At 47.4% G+C, this 24,931-nt stretch overlaps 1 protein-coding gene across 3 annotated transcripts in view; it reads left to right on the top strand.

Annotated features, from left to right (window-relative positions):
- Positions 1–2,178: 2,178 nt before the first annotated feature.
- The window catches only part of LOC120918228 (E3 ubiquitin-protein ligase TRIM39-like), a 52,371-nt gene continuing 29,618 nt past the window's right edge, over positions 2,179–24,931 (top strand). Inside the window, exons 1-2 of one of the 3 annotated variants that reach the window (XM_040329731.1) lie at positions 2,179–2,499; positions 15,391–15,484. In XM_040329731.1, the coding sequence (XP_040185665.1) occupies positions 15,446–15,484 (39 nt within the window). In that variant the 5' untranslated portion in view covers positions 2,179–2,499; positions 15,391–15,445. The remainder of the gene's footprint in view (positions 2,500–15,390; positions 15,485–24,931) is intronic. The other 2 variants (XM_040329730.1, XM_040329732.1) reach the window with 2 other exon arrangements.

The raw sequence follows: 24,931 nt of genomic DNA, 5'->3' as shown, positions 1-24,931 counted from the left end.
GGAATGGAGTCATGAGATGGGGTCCAAGTGCATATGCCGCGTCACCTGGAAGGGATAAGACAGGAGGATGTTAGTCGTGCATGTGCCTCTCGTGATGTCTGCATCATGGGATCGGACAGTCATACCTGACTCCCATGTCACTCACCAACCAGCCAGCTGTCCCCATACACGTTCTGTTCAAATTCCATTGGGATGTTGCTTTGACGGTATATGAAGCTGTTGTGGCCGGCCCCTGGGTGTTTGGCACGGACGTGCCATATGAAGCATTGGGCATCGGCTATCACCTGTACGTTGATGGAATGCCAATGCTTCCGATTGCAGTATATGTGCTCTGTGTCACGGGGTGTCTTGCTGGTGATGTCATCCTGCAGGGTTCTGGCTAATTCCAGGATGGCATCAGGGGTGAATCTGAAGATGCGATACACCTCTGATTCACCCATGCCAAAGACGTCATATCCTCTCCCGTGCCCTCCTACGTGCCCGTCGACGCAGTAGTGCTATGACCACGGCTGCCCCTGGCATGTTGGCATATAGATGTGTTGTCCTGCAAGTGTTGTTGCTCAGGTCGTCTGTAACGGTGCTGCTGTAGCTGCTCTCCAACTGACCTGTGCAACTCTGGTGCAAAGTTACCCCTGCTTTATGAGGTGTAACTTTCTGCCGGAATTTCCAGTTACGCGCACCCTGCGCCGGCCAAACGTACTTTTCTGAATCGGCGTATCTCCCTCATTTGCATATTTGAATACAAAATCCATGGGAGCGCCAGATCCGTCCAGCGTAAATATGCGCCTACGCTGCGGCAGCGTAGAAAAGTTACGCCGGTAGGAAGAAGCCTATTTTGAGGCGTATCTGGTTCTGTGGGTACAGCGCATAGATACGACGGCGCAAATTTACACTTACGCCGCGCATCTCGAGATACGCCGGCGTAAATGCTATCTGAATCCGGGCCACTGTCTCCATGTCGAATGGTGGGCTTACTTCCCCAGCCTTTAGTTTCACCCAGTCTACGCCTTTAAAAAAATCGGTGGCTTTGCAGATATTCAACATGCATCTCTCTTACGCTTGGACATTTGCATAGAAGCTGTAATAATATACAAAACAAAGGTTAACATTGGTACAAAGGCAATAACTATGCAATTCTTCTTTAATAAAAAAGCCATTTTCTGGCTGGCTACAGATGGTGTTTACTTACTTTGTCCACTATGAGATCCATAAGATCCATGTTGAAATCCTCTGGGAATCTTGGATACTGGTTTTAGATTGCGTCTACGAGTGCTTCATTGATGTATGAGTCGTTGCCTGAGACGTTGCCTGAGGCGGTGCCTGAGACGTTACCTGAGACGGTGCCTGAGACTTTGTCTGAGACGTTGCCTGAGAGAGTGCTCGAAAGGGAGAATGGATATCATCCAGTCGCCATCTCATAGACTATAACTCCCAGGGAGAAATAGTCAGCAGGAAATCCATATGGCATTCCCAAATAGGCCCCCCCCCGGGGGGCCTTTACAAAAAAAAGAAGAAATAAAGAAAAAAAAAAATAAATAAATAAAAAAAAAAAAATATATATATATATATATATATATATATATATATATAACAAAGGGGGGTAGCCATCCGGGGCCCTGGGGACCTCTGGGCCCTTTAATAAAAAGAAAAAATAAACCTCTGGGCCCTTTAATAAAAATAAAATAAAATAAAAACATTTATAAAAAATACATAAAAAAAGGGAGGTTGCCATCCGGGGCCCTGGGGACCTCTGGGCCTTTTAATAAAAAATAAAAAGATATAAACAAAAATAAACATTTATATAAAAAAAAGGGGGGGGTTGCCACATGGGGCCCTGGGGACCTCTGAGCCCTTTAATAAAAATGTTAATTTTTTTATAAAAAAAAAAGGGGGGGTTGTCATCCGGGGGCCCTGGAGACCTCTGGGCCCTTTAATAATAATAAATAATAATAATAATAATATAATCCAGTGACAGTCATTCTTCCCCCTCCAATGACAGTCGTTCTTCCCCCTCCAGTGACAGTCGTCCTTCCCCCTCCAGTGACAGTCGTCCTTCCCCCTCCAGTGACAGTCGTCCTTCCCCCTCCAGTGACAGTCATCCTTCCCCCTCCAGTGACAGTTATCCTTCCCCCTCCAGTGACAGTCATCCTTCCCCCTCCAGTGACATTCGTTCTTCCTCCTCCAGTGACAGTCATCCTTCCCCCTCCAGTGACAGTCATCCTTCCCCCTCCAGGCAGACATAGAAATAGAAGGGTTGGGCTGAGCTCAGGCAACTCCCAGTGAGATCTTTGAACTAACATGAAGAAACGAAACAGCTGTGAAAATGAAACCAATCGCCTGCCTTAGTCAGAGCTTTTCCTGGTGAGACGTGTATAGTCAGTGCTGTCAGCAGAAGCCTTCTAGGAAATATAATAGAAGCAGAATGTGCTGAAGAGGATATCCAATAATTAATAATTGAATCATCTTTTTGGACTATGCTGGTCACATGATTACACACGGGTATGTTTGGTTTAAGCAGTCTTCTTCTTCTCTTCTCCTCTTCTCCTCTTCTTCTCTTCTTCTCTTCTTCTCCTCCTCTCCTCTTCCCCTCTTCCTCTCTCTTCTTCTCTTCTTTTCTCTTCTCTCATCTTCTCTCGTCTTTTCTCTTCTTCTCCTATCTTCTCTCGTTGTCTCTCTTCTTCTCTTCTTTTCTTCTTCTCTTTTTCATTATTCTTCTCTTCCTCTCTCTTCTTCTCTCGTCTTCCTCTCTCTTCTTCTTCTCTCTTCTTCTCTCTTTGTCACTCTCTTCTTCTTTCTTCTTCTCTTCCTCTCTTCTTCTCTATTCCTCTCTTCTCCTCTTGTCTCCTCTCTTCTTCTCCTCTCTTCTCTCTTCTTCTCTTCTTCTCTCTTCCTCTCTCTTCTTCTCTTCCGCTCTCTTCTTCCTTTCTTCTCCTCTTCTTCTCTTTTTTCTCTTCTCTCTTCTTCTCTATTCCTCTCTTCTTCTCTCTTCTTCTCTCTTCTTCTCTCGTCTCCTCTCTTCTATCTTCTTCTCCTCTCTTCTTCTCTTCTTTTCTCTTCTTCTCTCGTCTTCTCCTCCCTCCTCCTCCGCATCACAGCAGCTTCCGCCGTGCGCTTCTTCTTAGGGCCAATCTGGTGATGGGTCTCATGACCCGCTTCCTGATTGGCCGGGAGGAGAATCAGGAAGACAATATCGAACATTAATTTGCTATTGTCACACAACTGGGTGGGCTCACCATTTTTTAAAACCTTTTATAGCCTCTGGAGACACTGTTGTATGCAGTTGCTTTGGTGACAAAAAATAAATACAGAAAGAGGAGCTACGTTTGGAGTGCAGCTGATATTTTTTCATAGCTTGGATGGAGGGTGGGGACGGACCATAACAGTAGCCAGAACCCGGATTGTCCACCTATAATGAGAGGAGTGAGTCTTGAGAGGAGCTATGGCTTTAAGAAGATTAGGCAGTTACAGTGGGGATCGAAAGTTTGGGCACTCCAGGTAAAAATTTGTATTAATGTATTAATTTGTATTACACTTTTAAAATTACAGAAAACAAAAAAATGGCGTCTGCAAAAGTTTGGCCACCCTGCAGAGTTAATATCTTGTACTGCCCCCTTTGTCAAGTATCACAGCTTGTAAACGCTTTTTGTAGCCAGCCAAGAGTCTTTCAATTCTTGTTTGAGGTATCTTTGCCCATTCTTCCTTACAAAAGTCTTCCAGTTCTTTGAGCTTCCTGGGCTGTCTGTCACGCACTGCTCTTTTAAGGTCTATCCATAGATTTTCAATTATGTTGAGGTCAGGAGATTCTGAAGGCCATGGCAAAACCTTCAGTTTACGCCTCTTGATGTAATCCCCCGTGGATTTTGAGGTGTGTTTAGGATCATTATCCATTTGTAGAAGCCATCCTCTCTTTAACTTCAGCTTTTTCACAGATGGCATCAAGTTACCATCCAAATTTGCTGAAATTTTATTGAATCCATTTTTCCTTCTACTCGTGAAATGTTCCCTGTGCCACTGGCTGCAATAGAACCCCAAAGCATGATTGATCCACCCCCATGCTTAACAGTTGGACAGAGACGTTCTTTTCATTAAATACTGTGCCCTTTCTTCTCCAAACGTACCCTTGCTCATTCCGGCCAAAAAGTTCAATTTTAACCTCATCGGTCCACAGAACTTGTTTCCAAAATGCACCAGGCTTGTCTATATGTTCATTTGCAAAGTTCAAACACTGATTTTTTTGGTGAGGACGTAGAAGAGGTTTTCTTCTGATGACTCTTCCATGAAGACCATATTTGCACAAGTATCTCTTTATAGTGGAATAGTGTACCACAACTCCAGTGTCTGCCAGATCTTTCTGGAGGGATTGTGCAGTCAAGCGTGGGTTTTTAGTTGCTTTTCTCACAATCCTGCGAGCTGTTCTTTCTGATATTTTTCTTGGTCTTCCAGATCTTGCTTTAACTTCCACTGTTCCTGATGACTGCCATTTCTTAATTACATTCCAAACAGAGGAGATTGACATCTGAAAACGCTTTGCTATCTTCTTATAGCCTTCTCCAGCTTTGTGAGCGTCAAATATTTTCAGTTTTCTAGACAACTGCTTAGAAGAACCCATGGTGCTGATTGTTGGGGCAAGGTCAGATGAGTCTGGGCATTTAAAACCTTTGAGATTGACATCACCTGGTCTTCCCAGACGATGATTAAGAACAATCCATGACACTGGCAGGTCTCAGCTTTGCAAAGGGAGCAGTGCATGCTATAAATTCTGCAGGGTGCGCCATTTTTTTGTAATTTTGAAAGTGTAAATGATGGAAATGAAATCTAACTTTTTTGACATATTATAAGAATGACTAATCTGTAATTTGATGCCTTTTGGAGATTTTTCCATCTTTCCTTGGCTTCGTTATGCACATTAATACAAATTTTTACCTGGGGTGCCCAAACTTTCGATCCCCACTGTAGTTCCGTGTGACACATATCAACAAACTTCCAAATATAACAAAAACACAGACATCTGTGTCGCTGGACTTACATAATCATCTTCGGCACTCAGCAGAGTATTGTACAAAAAAACAAGATTGGTTTAACCCTCAAGAATTTTTTTTTATTACTACTATTTCTTCATATTGGCATTTGGAATTTACAAATGCAGCAATTTAGAAATCAGACGAAAAGAAAGGCACGGAGCAACGCAGTGGGGGAAGGGCCGCATGACAGGGGGGGACCGTCAGTGCTGATAGGTCAGGGGGAAGTAGGGGATGGGCTGGCCGGGCAGAGGGGGCGTGGTCGGCAGAGGGACAGACGTGGAGGAAGTGACGTGGGTCACTCCTCCATCTTACAGCAGAGGAAAAGCTTGTCAGCTCGGCAGCTCCTCTGAACATGGCGGCGGTTGCGGAGCTAATTGCGCAATTGCGCGCGGCGGCGGCCACAGAGGGGGCCGAGTGGGTGAGACAGCAGGTGGCTGCAGCGTTGGAGGCGCCGGCCGCTGAGGGGGGTAAAACAGCGCGCGCTAGGCGGTCAAAACCGCCGGAGCGGTACAGTCCGGGGCCTTCCCCAGGCACAGACCGGAATGCACGGAGACCCGCCAGGGGCCCTCCAGCTCCATCCCCGCAGCGGTCTACAGCTGGGCCCTCGGGGGGGGCTGGGAGGAATCCGCGTCGCGGACGTTGCGCCGCAGTGGGGGGGTCAGACAGCCCGCCTGGGCCCTCACCACCAGCTCGACGGAGATGCCCGGACAGCGCGGTCGGGACTGCAGGGGACGGTCGTGGCAGTCATGCGACCCAGCGGGTGGAGTCCAGCCAGCGGGCCCGGGGCCACTCTCCTACGGCGGCCAGGGGCCCGGCAGCGAGTGGAGGGAGTTCGGAGCGGAGTATGGGGGCGGCGAGGAGTGAAGGACGTGGTCGGGGAGCGGAGGCCCGGGCCAGCGGGCGCTCACGGAGCCCATCTGCGGAGGTCGCGAGTGGGTCTGGTGTTCCGGGACAGAGGGGTCGGAGTTCAGTGCAACACAGGCCGTCTGCAGCTGCGTCACGACAAGACGGGGACCGGCAGAGAGACTTTTCGCCAGCGCAGAGTGAGGACCGGTCCGAAGGCGAGCTGTCCGGGTCAGAGAGTGATGATGGTCCGGGACAACGAGCAGCGGTGGATTCCATTCCGGCGGCGCGTGGACCTAGTCCAAGGCGGCCTGGTAAGTCACAATCTACTTCAGTTTGTAATTTATTGCAGGATTTGTTAGTACAGAGTGGTGCGGGGGGGGGCTCTGGGAAAGACAGGGCTCAGGAGACGAGGGGGGTTGCCACGGGCGGGGCACTGTCAGGGGGTGAGGCTCAGGATCTCTGGGCCGGGTTGCGGGACTTGGTTAGGAGGTTTGAACCAGGGGCTGGCAGCACGCCCTCGCCAGCGGTGGCGTGGTCCCCGCTGGGGGGGGGGGTCGGGTCAGACGGAGGGGGTTCAGGCAGCAGGCCCGGTGGGGCAGGAGGGCTCGAGCGCGGGGGCGGCGTCGGCGAGCGGAGCGGCGGCCACGAGTGTGGCGGGGGCGCAGGTGGTTGCGCCGGAGGCGGCAAGTGATAAGAGGGAGGTTGTCCGGTTAGCAGATGCCGCGCAGAGCGAAATGTACACTTGCTTTGAGGCGACGTTGGGGGCTCATCTGAAGCCAGAAGTTAGGGAAAAAATTTGGAAGGGGGAGTACGTGGAGATTTTCACGTTACTTCCCCTCGAGAAATTTAATCTAACCCGGGTGAAGCCAGAATTGAATAAGAAGGAGGACGAGGAACGACGGCGGTATCGTCTGATACCCCGTACGTTTACCAATTGGCTCCAAGCGTTTTCGATCCTGGCATGCGTGGTGGGGGAGAAAGCGCCTGAGCACTGTTCGGGTTTATTTATATACCAAGAGGCTATACGGTCGGCGCACCAGACGTATGGCGGGACGGCGTGGTTGCAGTATGATGAGCAATTCCGCCAACGGATGTCTTTCCGACCGACACTGCGCTGGAACCAGAAGGACATCAACCTGTGGATGACCTTGATGACAGCGGCGCGGGCTCCACAACAGTTTTTTCAGGGAGGGGTCGGGGGTGCTTCTGCCTCAGGACTACCGGCCGAAAAGAGATGGGGCTATTGTTGGCAATTCAATGAAGGGACGTGCAAATACGGCACAAACTGCCGATTTAAGCACACGTGTTCAGGGTGCGGAGGCACCCACGCGTTGGCAAAATGCTTTAAGCGGAACAAAGGTCGTCCCGGCGAGTCTGGGGGAAAAGGGGGTGACTCCGGTGCGGGTGGCAAGGATGCTTCCCTTCCTCAATAGATACCCGGACAGGCGCGCGGCAAAGTTGCTGGAGGAGGGCTTTGCCAGCGGTTTTAGGATACCATGTTCTCTTTCAGTTGTCCCCCCCTGAAGCGAGTCATTTGAGATCGGCGGTGCTGCATTCTGAGGTGGTTTCGGAGAAACTCACCAAAGAAGTGCGTTTGGGAAGGATGGCCGGGCCGTTTGCGACGGCTCCGGTTGATGACTTGGTCGTGTCCCCGCTGGGGGTGGTCCCCAAGAAGGAACCGGGCAAGTTCCGGTTGATACACCATTTATCCTTCCCGAAAGGCGGCTCGGTCAATGACGCCATTGCGCCGGAGGATTGTACGGTGTCTTATACGTCATTTGATGCAGCGGTCTCGTGGGTGCGCAAGTGCGGCCAGGGTGCTCTCATGGCGAAGGCAGATGTGGAATCGGCTTTTCGGTTATTGCCGGTTCACCCTGACAGCTTTCGGCTATTGGGATGCAGCTGGGATGGGGCATACTATGTGGATCGTTGTTTGCCCATGGGTTGCTCCATCTCTTGCGCGCTGTTCGAGACGTTTAGCTCCTTTCTGGAGTGGGTTGTGCGAGACGTATCAGGGCTCAGCTCCGTCATTCATTACCTGGATGACTTCTTGTGCATTGGCCAGCCCGGGGCGAACACGTGCGCGGTACTGTTGGGCACGCTGCAGTATGTGGCTGATCGGTTCGGGGTCCACTGGCGCCGGGGAAGACGGAGGGCCCCACTACCTCCATTGTCTTCTTGGGTATCGTGCTGGATTCAATGAAGATGGAGTGCCGATTACCGGAGGACAAGCTGGAGGCGTTGAAAGCGGAAGTGCGAGGGACCATTGGGCTACGGAAGATTCAGCTGCGCAGTATGCAGTCGCTGCTGGGTAAGTTGAACTTCGCCTGCAGAATTATGCCCATGGGGAGGGTGTTTTGCCGCCGGTTGTCGGGAGCGACAGCTGGCGTGCGGGAGCCCAAGCACTTTGTTACCCTTACGGGGGAGCACAGAGCCGACTTGAGGGTCTGGCAGGAGTTCCTGAGTTCCTTTAATGGCCGTGCGTTGTGGATGTCCGGGCCTGTGAGCAACTTCGACTTGGAGTTGTTTACGGACGCTGCTGGCTCGACAGGGTATGGAGCATTTTGTCAAGGCAGGTGGAGCGCTGAGGCGTGGCCGAGGCAGTGGCAGGAGGCGGGATTCTGGAAGAATCTGGTGCTCCTAGAGCTCTTCCCGATTGTGGTGGCGCTGGAATTGTGGGGTGAGACGCTGCGGAATTCGAAAGTACGTTTCAATTGCGATAACCTGGGGGTGGTGCAGGTAGTGAATCGTATGTCGGCGGGATCCCCGCCGGTGATTTGTTTGCTGCGCCATTTGGTGCTACGTTGCTTGCACTTGAATGTCTACATGTATGCTGTACACTTACCGGGGGTCGAGAACACCTTGGCTGACGCTTTGTCTCGTTTTCAGTGGGACAGGTTCCGGGAGTTGGCACCAGCAGCGGAGCAACATGGGGTCCCCTGTCCCGCCTGGATGTGGGACATTGTTTTCACAGCGCAGCAGGGTGGATCCAGCGGTCGGTGAGCAAGGCGACATGGTCGGCTTACTCCAAGGTATGGCGAGAATGGGTGGAGCTGGCGTTAGGACTGGGTATCTCCCCGGTGGGGCAGGAGGCAGGCATCGCTGTCCTCTATTTTCTCACGCTGAAGATGGAGCAGGGGGTGTCGGTGTCTGCGATCGATCGGGTTTTGGCAGGCTTGACGTTTTTCTTTAAGTGGCACGGGGTGACGGATTGCACAAAGGAATTTTGGGTGAGGCAGACGGTGAAAGGGTATAGGAAGGGCAGGAAGGCGGCTGATTGCCGCCGGCCGGTGTCGTTTGGGATGCTTCAGAGCCTTTTTCTGCGTTTACCGGCGGTGTGTTCAACGGCGTACGAGTGTGCACTGTTCAAGGCAGCTTTTGCACTGGCCTTTTTCGGAGCATTGAGGGTGAGTGAACTGGTCAGTTCCTCGCGAGGGGTGCAGGGTGGTTTGCTGACTCAGGATGTGGGACTAACCGGAGGAAGTCTAGGAATCTGGGTGCGTAGGTCTAAGACGGACCAAAGGGGAAAAGGAATGCGGCTACAGTTGTTCAGGGTTCCGGGAGCGGCAATTTGTCCAGTGCGGGCGGTGGAATCGTTTCGATCCATGCGTCCTGGGGCGGCAGGGTCCTTCCTAATGCATCAAGATGGGTCAGCATTGTCAAAGTTTCAGTTCGTGGCGGTGTTCCGGAGATGTTTGAAAGAGGCGGGGTATGACCCGAAGGATTATTCGGCGCATTCGTTCCGGATCGGGGCGGCTACAGAGGCCGCCCGGGCCGGTTTGGCTGCGGACGTGGTGAAAAAAATCGGGCGGTGGGATTCGGAGAGGTTCAGGATCTACATCCGCCCTCAGTTGATGCAGGAGTAAGCTCAGGGCAGGGGAGTTATCTGGGGGGCAGTTGTTTGTACACAGTGAGAGTGCGAATGGGGATTGCTGTTAGAAGTTATATGTGTTTTACTTGATGTTTTTCAGGTGGTGAGCCTTGCCTGGTATGGATACTAGGTCACTCATACGTGCATTGGGGGGCCAGACAGGTGGATGGGCGACCGAACGGCAGGCAACTGGGCATCCCTTTTCAAGAAGCCCTGGTCAGGTGGATTGGGTTCCCGGGGTTGGTGTGGAGCAGGGTCATGCCGGAGGTACTGAAGTTTGTGCGTTTAGATAGGGCTCCGGACGTCCTGGTACTCCATGCAGGCGGGAACGACATGGGTTCTAGGTCCATGCATCAGCTAATCCGGGACATAAAGTACGATTTTCTTAGGTTGCGCTCTTTGTTTCCAGACATGATTATTGTCTGGTCGGAGATGGTGGGACGTACAGCGTGGAGATGGGCCTGGTCGGTGGAGAAGGTCAACAAGGCGCGGGTTAAAGTGAACAAGGAGGTGGGGAGGTTTTTTATGCGCAATGGTGGAGTGGTGGTGAGACATAGAGAGTTGGAAGTTGAGACATGGCGTTTTCTGCGTAGAGACGGGGTCCATCTCAACGAGGTGGGCATCGCCCTATGGGTGCTGGGGCTGCAGGAGGGAATCCAGAGGGCCCTGAGGGTGTGGAGGTGCTCGCAAGGGTAAGGCTTTATCCTTGTGAGCGGTGGCGTGTTGTTGGGTCTCGGTAAGACTAAAAGTCTGGCTATTTGGGGTAAGTTAAAGTTGTACCCATACGTGGTATGGGAGGTTATGGTGTACCTTGTGGTTGGCGGGTGTTAACCAGGAAGGGGTTAAAGGGTTAAGGTCACTGAGGACGGTTACACTGCCTCCGAGTCGGTGTCTTGCGGCTGAGGCCTAGTTTAGAAGTATTTGTCCCAGTGTCCAAGTTCGAGAGGGGTGGTCCTTTTGACCACCAGGGGGTTGTTGATAGGGTTATATAGTATTTAAGAGTTATTTAATACAGTTATTTATATAATGTTATTGGTTTTAATAAATAAGGCCTGATGGCCAATTTTACTCCACAACGTGGTCTTTGGCTTTATTGGGGTTAGCAAGGGGTACAAAAGGGGGTGGTAACATGGGGGTTTAAGGTATTAAGTGGTCACTAAGATCGGTCCTTAACATGTCAAGAAAGGCACGGAGCAACGCAGTGGGGGAAGGGCCGCATGACAGGGGGGGACCGTCAGTGCTGATAGGTCAGGGGGAAGTAGGGGATGGGCTGGCCGGGCAGAGGGGGCGTGGTCGGCAGAGGGACAGACGTGGAGGAAGTGACGTGGGTCACTCCTCCATCTTACAGCAGAGGAAAAGCTTCCCACCCACCCTCCCTATTTTTAGGCAGGCTAGTGGGGCGTGTTTTTGGGTCTCGGTAAGACTAAAAGTCTGGCTAGTTGGGGTAAGTTAAAGTTGTACCCATACGTGGTATGGGAGGTTATGGTGTACCTTGTGGTTGGCGGGTGTTAACCAGGAAGGGGTTAAAGGGTTAAGGTCACTGAGGACGGTTACACTGCCTCCGAGTCGGTGTCTTGCGGCTGAGGCCTAGTTTAGAAGTATTTGTCCCAGTGTCCAAGTTCGAGAGGGGTGGTCCTTTTGACCACCAGGGGGTTGTTGATAGGGTTATATAGTATTTAAGAGTTATTTAATACAGTTATTTATATAATGTTATTGGTTTTAATAAATAAGGCCTGATGGCCAATTTTACTCCACAACGTGGTCTTTGGCTTTATTGGGGTTAGCAAGGGGTACAAAAGGGGGTGGTAACATGGGGGTTTAAGGTATTAAGTGGTCACTAAGATCGGTCCTTAACATGTCAAGTTTTGCACTGGGAAACACTTTTTGATAGATAAAAAGAGCATTTTATATACAGTACAGACCAAAAGTTTGGACACACCTTCTCATTCAAAGAGTTTTCTTTATTTTCATGACTATGAAAATTGTAGATTCACACTGAAGGCATCAAAACTATGAATTAACACATGTGGAATTATACATAACAAAAAAGTGTGAAACAACTGAAAATATATTTCATATTCTAGGTTCTTCAAAGTAGTTACCTTTTGCAGCAGACACATCTCTAGAACTGGTAAGAGGAGACTGTGTGAATCAGGCCTTCATGGTAGAATATCTGCTAGGAAACCACTGCTAAAGAAAGGCAACAAGCAGAAGAGACTTGTTTGGGCTAAAGAACACAAGGAATGGACATTAGACCAGTGGAAATCTGTGCTTTGGTCTGATGAGTCCAAACTTGAGACCTTTGGTTCCAACCCGTGTCTTTGTGCGACGCAGAAAAGGTGAACGGATGGACTCTACATGCCTGGTTCCCACCGTGAAGCATGGAGGAGGAGGAGGAGGTGTGATGGTGTGGGTGTGCTTTGCTGGTGACACTGTTGGGGATTTATTCAAAATTGAAGGCATACTGAACCAGCATGGCTACCACAGCATCTTGCAGCGGCATGCTATTCCATCCATCAGGACAATGACCCCAAACACACCTCCAGGCGGGGGAAGGGCTATTTGACCAAGAAGGATCGTAATGGGGTGCTGCGCCAGGTGACTACCTCTTGAAGCTCATCAAGAGAATGCCAAGAGTGTGCCAAGCAGTAATCAAAGCAAAAGGTGGCTACTTTGAAGAACCTAGAATATGAAATATATTTTCAGTTGTTTCACACTTTTTTGTTATGTATAATTCCACATGTGATAATTCATAGTTTTGATGCCTTCAGTGTGAATCTACAATTTTCATAGTCATGAAAATAAAGAAAACTCTGAATGAGAAGGTGTGTCCAAACTTTTGGTCTGTACTGTATATCTATATAGATCAGACCAAAATGAGGGACAAATGAGGAGGAAAGAGGGACAGAGGTTAATTTCGTTTTCTGATTGTTTGTTTGCTTTGGTCTGCTCGTGGATTCACAGGTTAGGAGTTTGATTGTTTCCCCTGCCTCTGGGAGAAGCTTCCAAAGAAACTGATGTTGGACAAGAAGGAGCTTAGACAGGGACATTCAAATGACTGGCCTGAATATTTACTATGCCCTGGCCAATCCCTGGTGAGGTGTGCCAAAAAGGTGGTCTTGGAGGTGGTAATAAGGTTGCATAAAATATAAAACAGCATTTTTGCTTACACATGATTGGATGATAAAATCAGCAGAGCTTCCTCTTATTTCAGAGCTTCCCCTCAGATCTACAGCGACTGCACTTACAGTGCACTTGTATTGCAGAGTGGGATTTCCCTTTAGTAAATCAACCCCGTTGTCTTTTCCCCATGAGGAATGAGGGATGGATCTGTGAGCTTCAGGGGGCTGCTTGCCCCTGAGGCATTTCTGGACTGGCTGCTGACCTTCACTATCAATGGATCAAGCCTGAGGGGATGCCTGCTCTGAGGCTTATAAATAGAGCCTTTAACTGTTCTGTAACATATATCATGGCCCCCAGCTGTGAGATTTTAACTATCCTAGCGCTACCTCATAGTCCCCAGCTATGAGACTGTGTTAAATCCTTCAAAGAGTAAAATAGATGCCAGTGACAAGGGGGCAATGTAGTTCTCTGGAAGGAGTCAGATCATGTTAGCGAAGTTCTTATATGTCACATTATAAAATGTTGTGAAGACCCGTTTCTGGTCTTGGTCACTAAGATTAAAGTGGTTTTAAAGTCAAAATATGCATTCCCTGCATTAAAGTGAAGTTCCACCCAGATTTTTTTATTTATTTTTTCACCCGTTCTGCTGCACTGCAAATAAATACTTTAATGTTTGTGATTAATAAAATCGCCGTTCAATTCCTGTTTTTTAATTCACTCACGTTTGTTTTCACTTCACGTTTGCTGAGCGCTTCCAATTTTCACTGTGGGCATGTAAAACCCACTAGGAGTGGCTACCCAGCATGCACCTCCTGATCCCGCGTGTGTGCAGTTTACATAGAGCATAGTGCAGGAAGATTATCCTCTTGCGATAACAGGTTGCGACAGAGGAAGTGCCCGCCCGCTTGTTATGGCAATGCAATCCTGCGGTGATGCCCACTGACTCCTGGGAATGATAACAAATGTCTCCCAGGAGCCAAGGCGCCGCAGGATATGATGTACAGCAGCACTACAGCCAAGAAGAGGCAGATTACAAGGGACACCCTAGCAACAAGGCACACACACACTAAGTAAAAAAAATAAAAATAAATCATGCCAAATCTTGTTACACTTGCAGCAAGGGACTCATTCAGATCAAGATTAAAATATGAGTGGAACTTCGCTTTAAGGAAAAAAAAAATTTATATTATTATTATTATCTTTTTATATACCGTATTTATCGCCCTATAGCGCGCACCGGCGTATAGCGCGCACCCCAAACCTAGAGGAGAATCCTAGGGGAAAAAAAGAAATACTGACAATTTACAGATGCAGTTACTTACAGTTGCCCAGCGTCCATCGGCGGCCTTGTCCAGTCCGGGCGTCCGTCTGCGGCATTCGTGGTGTCCTCGTGGTGTCCTCCCCGCTTCTTCCCGCGCTGTTTTTGAACGCCGCTGCCGACATATACCGAGTGCAGTACACTCGGGTACACTCGGCTGGGCTCGGCCACGCTCGGCTCCTCTCGCGGAGCCGAGCGTGGCCGAGCCCAGCCGAGTGTACTGCACTCGGTATATGTTGGCAGCGGCGCTCAGAAAGCGGGGATCAGTGTATAACGCGCACCCACGATTTTTCCCTGATTTTAAGGGGAAAAAAGTGCGTGTTATACACCGATAAATATGGTATATATAGTAAGGTTGAATAAAGACACTGCTCCATTTAGTTCAACCTGACGGTGTATAATATTTTTTTTATATATATATAATGTATTAAACTCCAGAATTTGCCTTATTAGTGTGGCAATGCCCAGCATGGCAGCAAACATATTAGAAAATCTGTATCAGCCAATCAGGTTGTATGAACATTCCACAGTGCTGTTAGTCTGACATAGGGAATGTGGCTTACAGGAGGAAAAGCACAAAGATGACATCATCAGTGTGTTGTTGTTTCTTTACTGTCATTTCAACATACTGGAGCAGAGGAGGCGACGCCACTATATTCCCCAACTAATAACGAAAGTGGTGTCTGACTCATCAGCATACCTCCCAACTGTCCCTGATTTCGAGGGACTGTCCCTGATTTGGAGCAATGTCCCTCTGTCCCTCATTCCTCCTCATTTGTCCCTCATTTTGGTCTGATCTATATATATGTATATAAAATGCACTTTTAACTATCAAAACGTGTTTCCCAGTGCTAAACCTGCCATCTGATTTGTAAATTGCTGAATTTGTAAAGGATAAAAGCCAATATAAAGGAACAGTAGTGGTAAATAAATCACTTGTGGGTTTAACCAATCTTGTTTTTTTGTACAATTCTCCTTTAAGGGGGCGTGGCAAAGGGTGTGCCCTATGCCTTCATGCTTTTGCTGATAGGTGTCCCTCATTCCCATCTCAAAAAGTTGGGAGGTATGCATCAGTATGGCGGGGTGTGTAACTTACAATAGTAGCTGCAGCATGAATGGTATTACCAAAGTACTGACAGTAAAATGAGGCGTTGTCTATGTACATATCACATATCTTCATCTTCATTGTGTATTTTGTGGGGTGTTTGCAGATTCGAATGGAAGCAAAGCCAACACAAGAATAAGGAACACTAAGAGGAGAATATCATGGAGCCTCAGCCTGATGTTCCTCTGCAGCATAATGAGGTAACAACTGTCCTCCTATTCCTTCTGTATTTATTTTATTACAGGTACTTATATAGCACTGTCAATGTACGCAGTGCTTCACATATACACTGAATTGTCAAAAGTATTGGGATGCCTTTACACACATGTTAACTTTAATGGCATCCCAGTCTTAGTCCGTAAGGATCGATATTGAGGTGGCCCAGCCTTTGCAGCTATAACAGCTTCAACTCTTCTGGGAAGGATGTCCACAAGGTTTAGGAGTGTCTTTAAAAAAAAAAAAAAAAAAAAAAAAAAGGAGTGTCTATGGGAATGTTTCACCATTCTTCCAGAAACGCATTTGTGAGGTCAGGCACTGATGTTGGACGGAAAAAATAATATATCCTAGCGCAAAGTGAGAGCTGAATCAAGGGGTATTATGTATAAAACGGTTAACAAATAGTCCAAGATTAGTCCATTAATACATAAATAGTATAAAATATATGTACAGTGGAGAAATTTATTATTTGATCCCCTGCAAAGAAATGAAGGGTCTAGAATTTTTATCATAGGTGTATCTTAAATGATAGAGACAGAATATCAACCAAAAATGCATAAAAAAAAACAAAAAAACAAATGCTATAAATTAAGTTGCAGTTCAGGGAGTATTTGAACCCCAAGCAAAACATGACTTAGGCTGCATTCACACCTAGACGTATGTTACCGCTGCGTATTTTGCCGTGACAAATTGCAGCGTTTTGTACCGCGATTTGCCGCGACAAAACGCGGTAAAATACGCCGCGGTAACATACACAGGAGGGTGACAACATTATCAGCTATGGCCGAACGCCGAAAGCCGCCTGAAAAAAAGGTCCGGGACTTGTTTTCAGGCGGCAGGCGTACGGCGTGGAGATGTGAACCATCTCCATAGCCGACAATGTAAACTCACCCCTCCAGCGTATCAGGGGCTGCTGCGGCGTCGCGCTACAGGCGTATATACGCCTAGGTGTGAATGGGCACTTAGTATTTGGTGCAGAGGTAAGACATTTCTTACAGTTGGTGACCAGGTTTACACACATCTCAGGAGAGATTTTGGACCACTCTTCTTTACAGATCTTCTCTAATTCTATAGAAAATGTATGGAGGGAGCTGAAACTTTGTCAAGAAAGTTGCCAAGAAACCTTAAAATCTAGAGACTGACTATACCACTCCATGACCTTAAAGTGGAGGTTCACCCTAAAACCTTTTTTTTAACCTTAGATTTTGGCTCATTTTGTCTAGGGGAATCGGGTGTTTTTTTTTAAATCAAAGCCGTACTTACCGTTTTAGAGATACATCTTCTCCGCCGCTTCCGGGTATGGGCTGCGGGACTGGGCATTCCTATTTGATTGACAGTCTTCCGTCAGGCTTCCGACGGTCGCATACATCGCGTCACGATTTTACGAAAGTAGCCGAACGTCGGTGCGCAGGCGCCGTATAGAGCCGCACCGATGTTCGGCTTCTTTCGGCTACTCGTGACGCAAGGTCATGGAGTGGCCTAGCCAGTCTCCAGACCTTAATCCTATAGAAAATGTATGGAGGGAGCTGAAACTTCGAGTTGCCAAGCGACAGTCAAGAAACCTAAAGAAGAGTGGACCAAAATCCCTCCTGAGATGTGTGCAAACCTGGTCACCAACTACAAGAAACGTCTTACCTCTGTGCATGCCCACAAGGGTTTCTCCATCAAGTACCAAGTCATATTTTGCTTGCGGATCAAACAATCATTTTACTAACTGAACTGCATTTCAATTTATAACATTTGTATTATGTGTTTTTTCTGGATTTTTGGTTGATATTCTGTATCTATTATTTAAAATACACCTATGATAAAAATTATAGATCCTTCTTTTCTATGTAACCGGGCAAACTTACAAAATCCGCAGGGGATCAAATAATTATTTTCCTCACTGTATCCATGTAAAATAGGAGATAGGAGGCGGCAGCTGTCCTCAGAGCCAGCTCTGCATCAAAGATAAAAAAAGGGCAAGAGAAGAGCCACCTAAGTGTAGAAGTTAAAAATGAATTTACTAGCACAAGGATTTCAAAGTCCTCAGAGCGTCCTGTGACCACCAGGAAGCAAACCAGTGTGGAACACGGGCAGAAATGACGTCACAGGACAAGAGACGGCCGTGCTTGGCTAGTGGGGAATCAGGCTGGGAGATCAGGCTACACGCCCGGAGCTCCAGCTCCTTCTACAGGCCTAAAGACATGAAAGGACATAAAGGATGAGCGCGTTTGGGGGGGAGGGACTTAACTGGCCTTCACAGAGTCCTGACCTCAACCTTATAGAACACCTTTGGGATGAATTAGAGTGGAGACTGTGAGCCAGGTCTTCTCATCCAACATCACCTCACAAATGCGCTTCTGGAAGAATGGTCAAACATTCCCATAGACACACTCCTAAACCTTGTGGACAGCCTTCCCAGAAGAGTTGAAGCTGTTATAGCTGCAATGGGTGGGCCAACTCAGTATTGAACTCTACGGACTAAGACTGGAATGCCATTAAAGTTCATGTGCGTGTCCCAATACTTTTGATAATATAGTGTATATTATACATTCACAACAATCCCTGCCCTCCAGGAGCTTACGATCTAAGGTCTCTAACTCACATTCATACATACACACACTAGGGCCAATTCAGACAGGATCCAATGAACCTACCAGCATGTCTTTGAAGTGTGGGAGGAAACTGGTATACCTGGAGGAAACCCACACAGCCACATTGAATTGTATTGTAATTGTACTGTCCCCCCTTATATTGTAAATCGCTGCACCAATTGTTAGCGCTATATAAATCCTGTATAACACAAAAAATTATAATATTATTATTATTTAGATATTAAGGATTTCAATGTGCTATATAATGTAATTTTATTTTATTTTTTTAAATTTGCAGTGATGCTAAAAAACTAAAACAGAAAAACAGTTAAGTGACCAAAAAACGTGCAAAAAAATACTAAAATGTGCACTTAAAGCGGTGGTTCACCCTCCATGACAACATTTTAGCATAAAATGAGGCATAGTAGCGCGAGCTACAGTATGCCTGTCTTTATTTTTTTAGCCCCGTACTCACTGTGCAATCGTAGAGACAAGATTCCGACTCCCCTCGGGGAATGGGCGTTCCTATGGAGAGGGAAGGTGATTGACGGCCGGCTCTGGCACGTCGCGCTCCCCGAAGACAGCCGGAACAGGTCTCGGCTCTTCACAGCGCTATACGGCGCCTGCGCACAGACTATGCGCAGGCGTCGTGAAGCGCCAAGTCCTATTTCGGCTATTTCCGAAGAAGCGTGACGTGCCATAGCCGGCCGTCAATCACCTTCTCTCTCCATAGGAACGCCCATTCCCCGAGGGGAGTCGGAATCTTGTCTCTACGATTGCACAGTGAGTACGGGGCTAAAAAAATAAAGACAGGCATACTGTAGCTCGCGCTACTATGCCTCATTTTATGCTAGAGGAAAAACATTTTTTTATTTTTTATTAATAGGGTGAACCCCCGCTTTAACCATGTGCTTTGTCCAGCCCCCGAAGGGATAGGACCTGTCCCTGATTCGCTGGGGCTCAAGGCTCCTGACAGGGACATCGGATTCAACATGGTCCACCTAGCCAGAAGGCCTAACTAACCCTTTTTCTCATGGCCAGCCGAAGCCGACCACCGAGTACTAGGTTGATGGGCTCTCCTGAAGAGAGAACTCCCAGGGTCAGAGGAGGAAGGAGCCTAAGGGCCACACCTTCTTACCCTGGATGTCAGGCCAAGCTCAAGGACTCACACCCTTCATCCTAGTGAGTAAAAAAACACACACATAAGTAAAAGAGTGACAAAACGTGAGGAGAAAATAAATAAGTGGCTGTGCACTGGCCGGGCCCTGAGGCTTGGTAACAAAAACTGCCCTAGACTTAGCCAAAAGGACTAGCCCTACAAGGCACAGTGCAGAAAATAGTATTTGGTGCTTTGATCATGTGACGATGCACACAGTGGGGTCCCACAAGCAAGTGTTACTAAGAGCACCCCTAGGGCGCCCACTCCCAGGGGACACAGACAGCATGGACTAGACGTGTGCAATTCGTTCCAAATTCGTTTTTGACAAATTAGTTCATTCGGAAATATAATGAAAACCCTTTTAACAAATTTTTCAGAAAACGAAAATTCAGAAATTCGAAGTTTGAAAAATTAGAAAATTCGGAAATTAGAAAATTTTAAAATTTGCAAATTAGAAAATTCAAAAATTAGAAAATTTGAAGATCCAAAAATAAGAATGAATACCTGACAATTAAAAAAAAAAGGAAAATCTGAAAATTTGAAATATTAACTAACTAATAGTAACTAGGGTTGCACGATACCACTTTTTCAAGTACTCGATACTTTTTGTGACAGTCTTTAAAGCACAATACAGACTAATAATATAGGTGGCACTGATTTGCAGCACTGATAGATGGCACTGGGCTGGCACTTATGGGCTGGCACTCATGGGCACTGATAGCTGGCACTAATATGCAGCACTGATAGGTGGCACTGACTGATGGGCACTAATATTCTGGCTCTGATAAGTGGCATTTATGGGCACTGGTAGGTGACACCGATGGTGGCACGGATGGACGGCACTTATGGGCAGGCAGTGGCAATGAAATGATTAGAGACAATCAATAACGGTTAAAACTTCAAACTTTCTCGAGTATACAAATGCTGCCATGCCCATCTTGGTACATCCTGCACTCGACCTCAGTAAGCCAGCAGTTAGAAGGCAGCAGTGGACATCTTGTTACACCCAGTTCACATAGTTAGTAAACTATATGGGCTGGGTGTAACAAGATGTCCACTGCCGCCTTGTGACTGCTGGCTTACTGAGACTGAGTGCAGGGTGTACCAAGATGGGCGTCACACAGTTCAATCTCCGACTGGTGCCATCACTTCCGTTAACGAATGGGACAGTCTGGGTCACCGATTATGACGGCACATGTGGCTGCGAGTGTGACCGACACCCCTGCACCCATTTAGCTTACCTTCCGCTTCTGCCAACCCAGGACTCGCTCTCCACTGCCAAGACTCGCTCTCTGCTCTGCCCACTGACTTCCGGGAGCCGCCTCTTCATACAAAGGTATCGGGAGCATTTGCCCGAGTACAAGTACTTGGGCAAATACTCGGTATCGGCATTGAATTTTAGTTTTTTCGGATTTTCTGATATTCGTTCTTATTTTCGGATTTTCAAAATGTTTGAACTTCCAAATTTCTGAATTTTTGAATTTCCGCATTTTCGAATTTCGATCATAACGAATGACCGAAAAAACAAAAACGAATTAAACAAAAACGAATAAAACAAAAGCGAATTAATTTTTTGGCAGTGCACATGTCTAGTGCGGACTCTCTGCCTTCCCAGCCCATGGCCAGACAGGTAGATTCATTCAAATCAGTTTTCCTGGGAAATTACTTCTGTGCCCCGGTTGATGGGTTGTGTGGGTGAAACTGTGCAAAGAGCAGGAGGATCTCAGTCCTCAGAGTAGCTCTCCAGGAAGAACTTCCCTTTGTCTGAGTAAAGGAACATATTCCAGTATGCCCATTTTGGGTGGTAAGTACCAGGTCTTCCAGAGTATTGATGCTCCTGAACCTATTGAGCCACATAGCAATAGAAGGAGGATTGGAGTCTTTCCAACATAGAGTAACACAAGCTTTGGTGGCATTAATCCACATTTTTTTTACTTTATTACAAATTATCAAAAAAAGAGCTGTATGCAACACATACCAAGGCCCTTGTATGGTGTTAGCAGGGCATGACGAGAACAATTGTGTCCTTACGTTGGGCCTGTGTGGATCTACCATGTGTGAACAAGCTCTTAAAGTGCCTCTATACTAAAGCTGAGGCCGCACAGAAAGACTCACATCTGGAATAAGGCCCATATAGCAGATACTGGAATGCATATTTGGACAAACAAGTGCTGCCACCTCTATTTATAACACCCTGGAACACCGTCCTCTTAGACGTGACCACAGGCATTTTGACTGTCTAATATAGTGACCAATAAGAACTAATTGCTAATGAATTGTAGCATAGGTGCATATTAATGTAGCATGTAGGTGCATATTAAATTGCAAATGCACTTCTCTTGGCAAAAAAATAAATAAAAAATAACTCAAACATAGACATTTTGGCCCGGATTCACATACATTGGCGCATATTTATGCCTCCGTAGCGTATCTCTTTTACGCTACGCCGGCGTAGCGCACAGAGGCAAGCACTGGATTCACAAGCACTCGCTCCCACTCGCTGTTAAAGATACGCTGGGTTTACTCGGCGTAAGCCAGCGTGGGTGGAACTGGGCGTGAGCCATGCTAATGAGGCGTGACCCCATGCAAATGATGGGCCAAGCTTCGTAGAAGTACTTAAAACGAATGGTGCATGCGCCGTCCCGTGGACGCATCCCAGTGCGAATGCGCAGAATCACGTCGGAACTACTCCCTCAGATACGACGGATCACTGCCTACGACATGAACGTAACCTACGCCCAGCCCTCTTCACGTACTACGTAAACGACGTAAAATACGACGGGTCTGTTCCCTGGTCCATACCTTTGCATGAGTTGTGCCTCCTATATGGAAAATAACTTTACGCCAGACCTACGATTTTCTCAAACCACGTATATTATGCGCCGGGTGCAACTACGTTTGTGAATCGGCGTATCTCCCTAATTTGCATATGTGCATAGAAAATCAATGGGAGCGGCAAATGCGCCCAGCGTAAATATGCGCCCATGATACGCCGGCATAGAAAAGTTACGTTGGTCGGATGAAGCCTATTTTCAGGCGTATCTCAGTTTATGGGCACGGCGCATAGATACGACGGCGCATACTTACACTTACGCGGCGTATCTGGAGATACGTCGGCGTAAGTGCTTTGTGAATCCGGGCCTCTCAGTTTTAGTAAACTTTATTGCAGAACCCATACTTGTATCTGTACTGTAGGCATTTGAGTTTGCCAAAACCTTTCAAAAGTAGTACTACAGTGCTTTGAAAAAGTATTCATATCCCTTGAAATTTTCCACATTTTGTCATGTTACAACCAAAAACATAAATGTATTTTATTGGGATTTTATGTGATAGACCAACACAAAGTGGCACATAAATGTGAAGTGGAAGGAAAATTTTATAAATGATTTTCAATTGTTTTTACGAATAAATATGGGAAAAGTGTGGCATGCATTTCTATTCAGCCCCCTTTAGGGCCAGTTCACACCAGACGCAGTTCCATGTGCTTTTTTTCTGCACAAAATGCATGCACAGTGTTTTCCATGTATTCCAATGGCTCTAGTTCACACCATGCAGTCATTTTCCGATCAGTTTCTGCACCGGAAACTGACCAGAAACTGACTGCATGGTGTGAACTACAGCGAACTAGAGCCATTGGAATACATGGAAAACACTGTGCATGCATTTTCAGTGCAGAAAAAATGCACACAAAACTGTACGGATCTGCGTCTGGTGTGAACTGGCCCTCACTCTGATACTCCTAACTAAAATCTAGTGGAACCAATTGTCTTCAGAAGTAACCTAATTAGTAAATAGAGTCCACCTGTGTGTAATTTATTCTCAGTATAAATACAGCGGTTCTGTGAAGCCCTCTGAGGTTTCTTAGAGAACCTTAGTGAACAAACAGCATCATGAAGGCCAATGAACACACCAGACAGGTCAGGGATAAAGTTGTGGAGAAGTGCAAAGCAGGGTTAGGTTATAAAAAAATATCCCAAGCTTTGAACATCTCACAGAGCACTGTTCAATCCATCATCCGAAAATGAAGAGTATGGCACAACTGCAAAACTACCAAGACATGGCCGTCCACCTAAACTGACAGGCCGGGCAAGAAGAGCATTCATCAGAGAAGCAGCCAGGAGGCCCATGGTAACTCCGGAGGAGCTGTAGAGATCCACAGCTCAGGTGGGAGAATCTGTCCACAGGACAACTATTAGTCGTGCACTCCACAAATCTGGCCTTTATGGAAGAGTGGCAAAAAGCCATAAGCCATAAGAAGTCCCGTTTGCAGTTTGTGAGAAGCCATGTGGGGGACACAGCAAGCATGTGGAAGAAGGTGCTATAGTCAGATAAGACCAAAATTGAACTTTTTGGCCTTAAAGTAAAATACTATGGCCCGGATTCACAAAGCACTTGCGCCGACTTATCTCGAGATACGCCGCGTAAGTGCAAATATGCGCTGTCGTATCTATGCGCCGGACTCAGAAACTAAGATACGCCTGAAAATAGGCTTCATCCGACCAACGTAACTTGCCTACGCCAGCGTAGAGTGGGCACATATTTACGCTGGACGTATTTGGCACTCCTATTGATTTTCTATTCACATATGCAAATGAGGGAGATACCCCGATTCACAAACGTACGTCCGTCCGACGCAGTGCGCGTAAAGTCATACGTCCGGCGTAAAGTAATGCCCCATAAAGGAGGTGTAACTCAGCAGCATACATTCAAAGGGCTGCACCAGGGAACACAAGCCGACGTATTTTACGTAGTTTACGTAGGACTTGAATATGACTAGGTGTAGGTTACGTTCACGCCGTAGGCAGTCATCCGGCGTGTCTTAGGCAGTTGTTCCGACGTATTTGTGAGCATGCGCACTGGGATGCCTCCACGGGACGGCGCATGCGCAGTTGGCAATTCGTATCTGTCTGGCGCTCGGCCCATCATTTGCATGGGGTCACGCCTCATTAGCATGGCTCACGCCCACTTCCACTTATGCTGACTTACGCCTTGGAAACCCAGCGCAGATTTTGGAGGAAGTGCTTTGTGAATTCAGTGCTTGCCTCTCTGCGCTGCGTCGGCGTAGCGTAAAGGAGATACGCTACGGCGGCATAAATATGCGCCAGTGTCTGTGAATCCAGGCCATTGTGTGGCAGAAAACTAACACTGCACATCACTCTGAACACACCATCCCCACCGTGAAACATGGTGGTGGCAGCATCATATTGTGGGGATGCTTTTCTTCAGCAGGGACAGGGAAGCTGCTCAGAGTTGATGGGAAGATGGATGGAGCCAAATACAGGGCAATCTTAGAAGAAAACCTGCTAGAGCAGGGGTGTCAAACTGGCGGCCCTCCAGCTGTTGCAAAACTACAAGTCCCATGAGGCATTGCAAGGCTAACAGTTACAAGCATGACTCTCACAGGCAGAGGCATGATGGGACTTGTAGTTTCGGAACAGCTGGAGGGCCGCCAGTTTGACACCCCTGTGCTAGAGTCTGCAAAAGACTTGAGACTGGGACAGAGGTTCACCTTCCAGCAGGACAACGACCCTAAATATACAGCCAGAGCTACAATGGAATGGTTTAGATCAAAGCATATTCATGTGTTAGAATGGCCCAATGTCCAGACCTAAATCCAATTGAGAATCTGTGACAAGACTTGAAAATTGCTGTTCACAGACGCTCTCCATCCAATCTGACAGAACTTGAGATAT

Source organism: Rana temporaria, chromosome 12 (assembly GCF_905171775.1).
Source record: "Rana temporaria chromosome 12, aRanTem1.1, whole genome shotgun sequence".
Taxonomy (NCBI): domain Eukaryota; kingdom Metazoa; phylum Chordata; class Amphibia; order Anura; family Ranidae; genus Rana; species Rana temporaria.
This window is presented reverse-complemented; position numbering and strand designations above follow the sequence as displayed.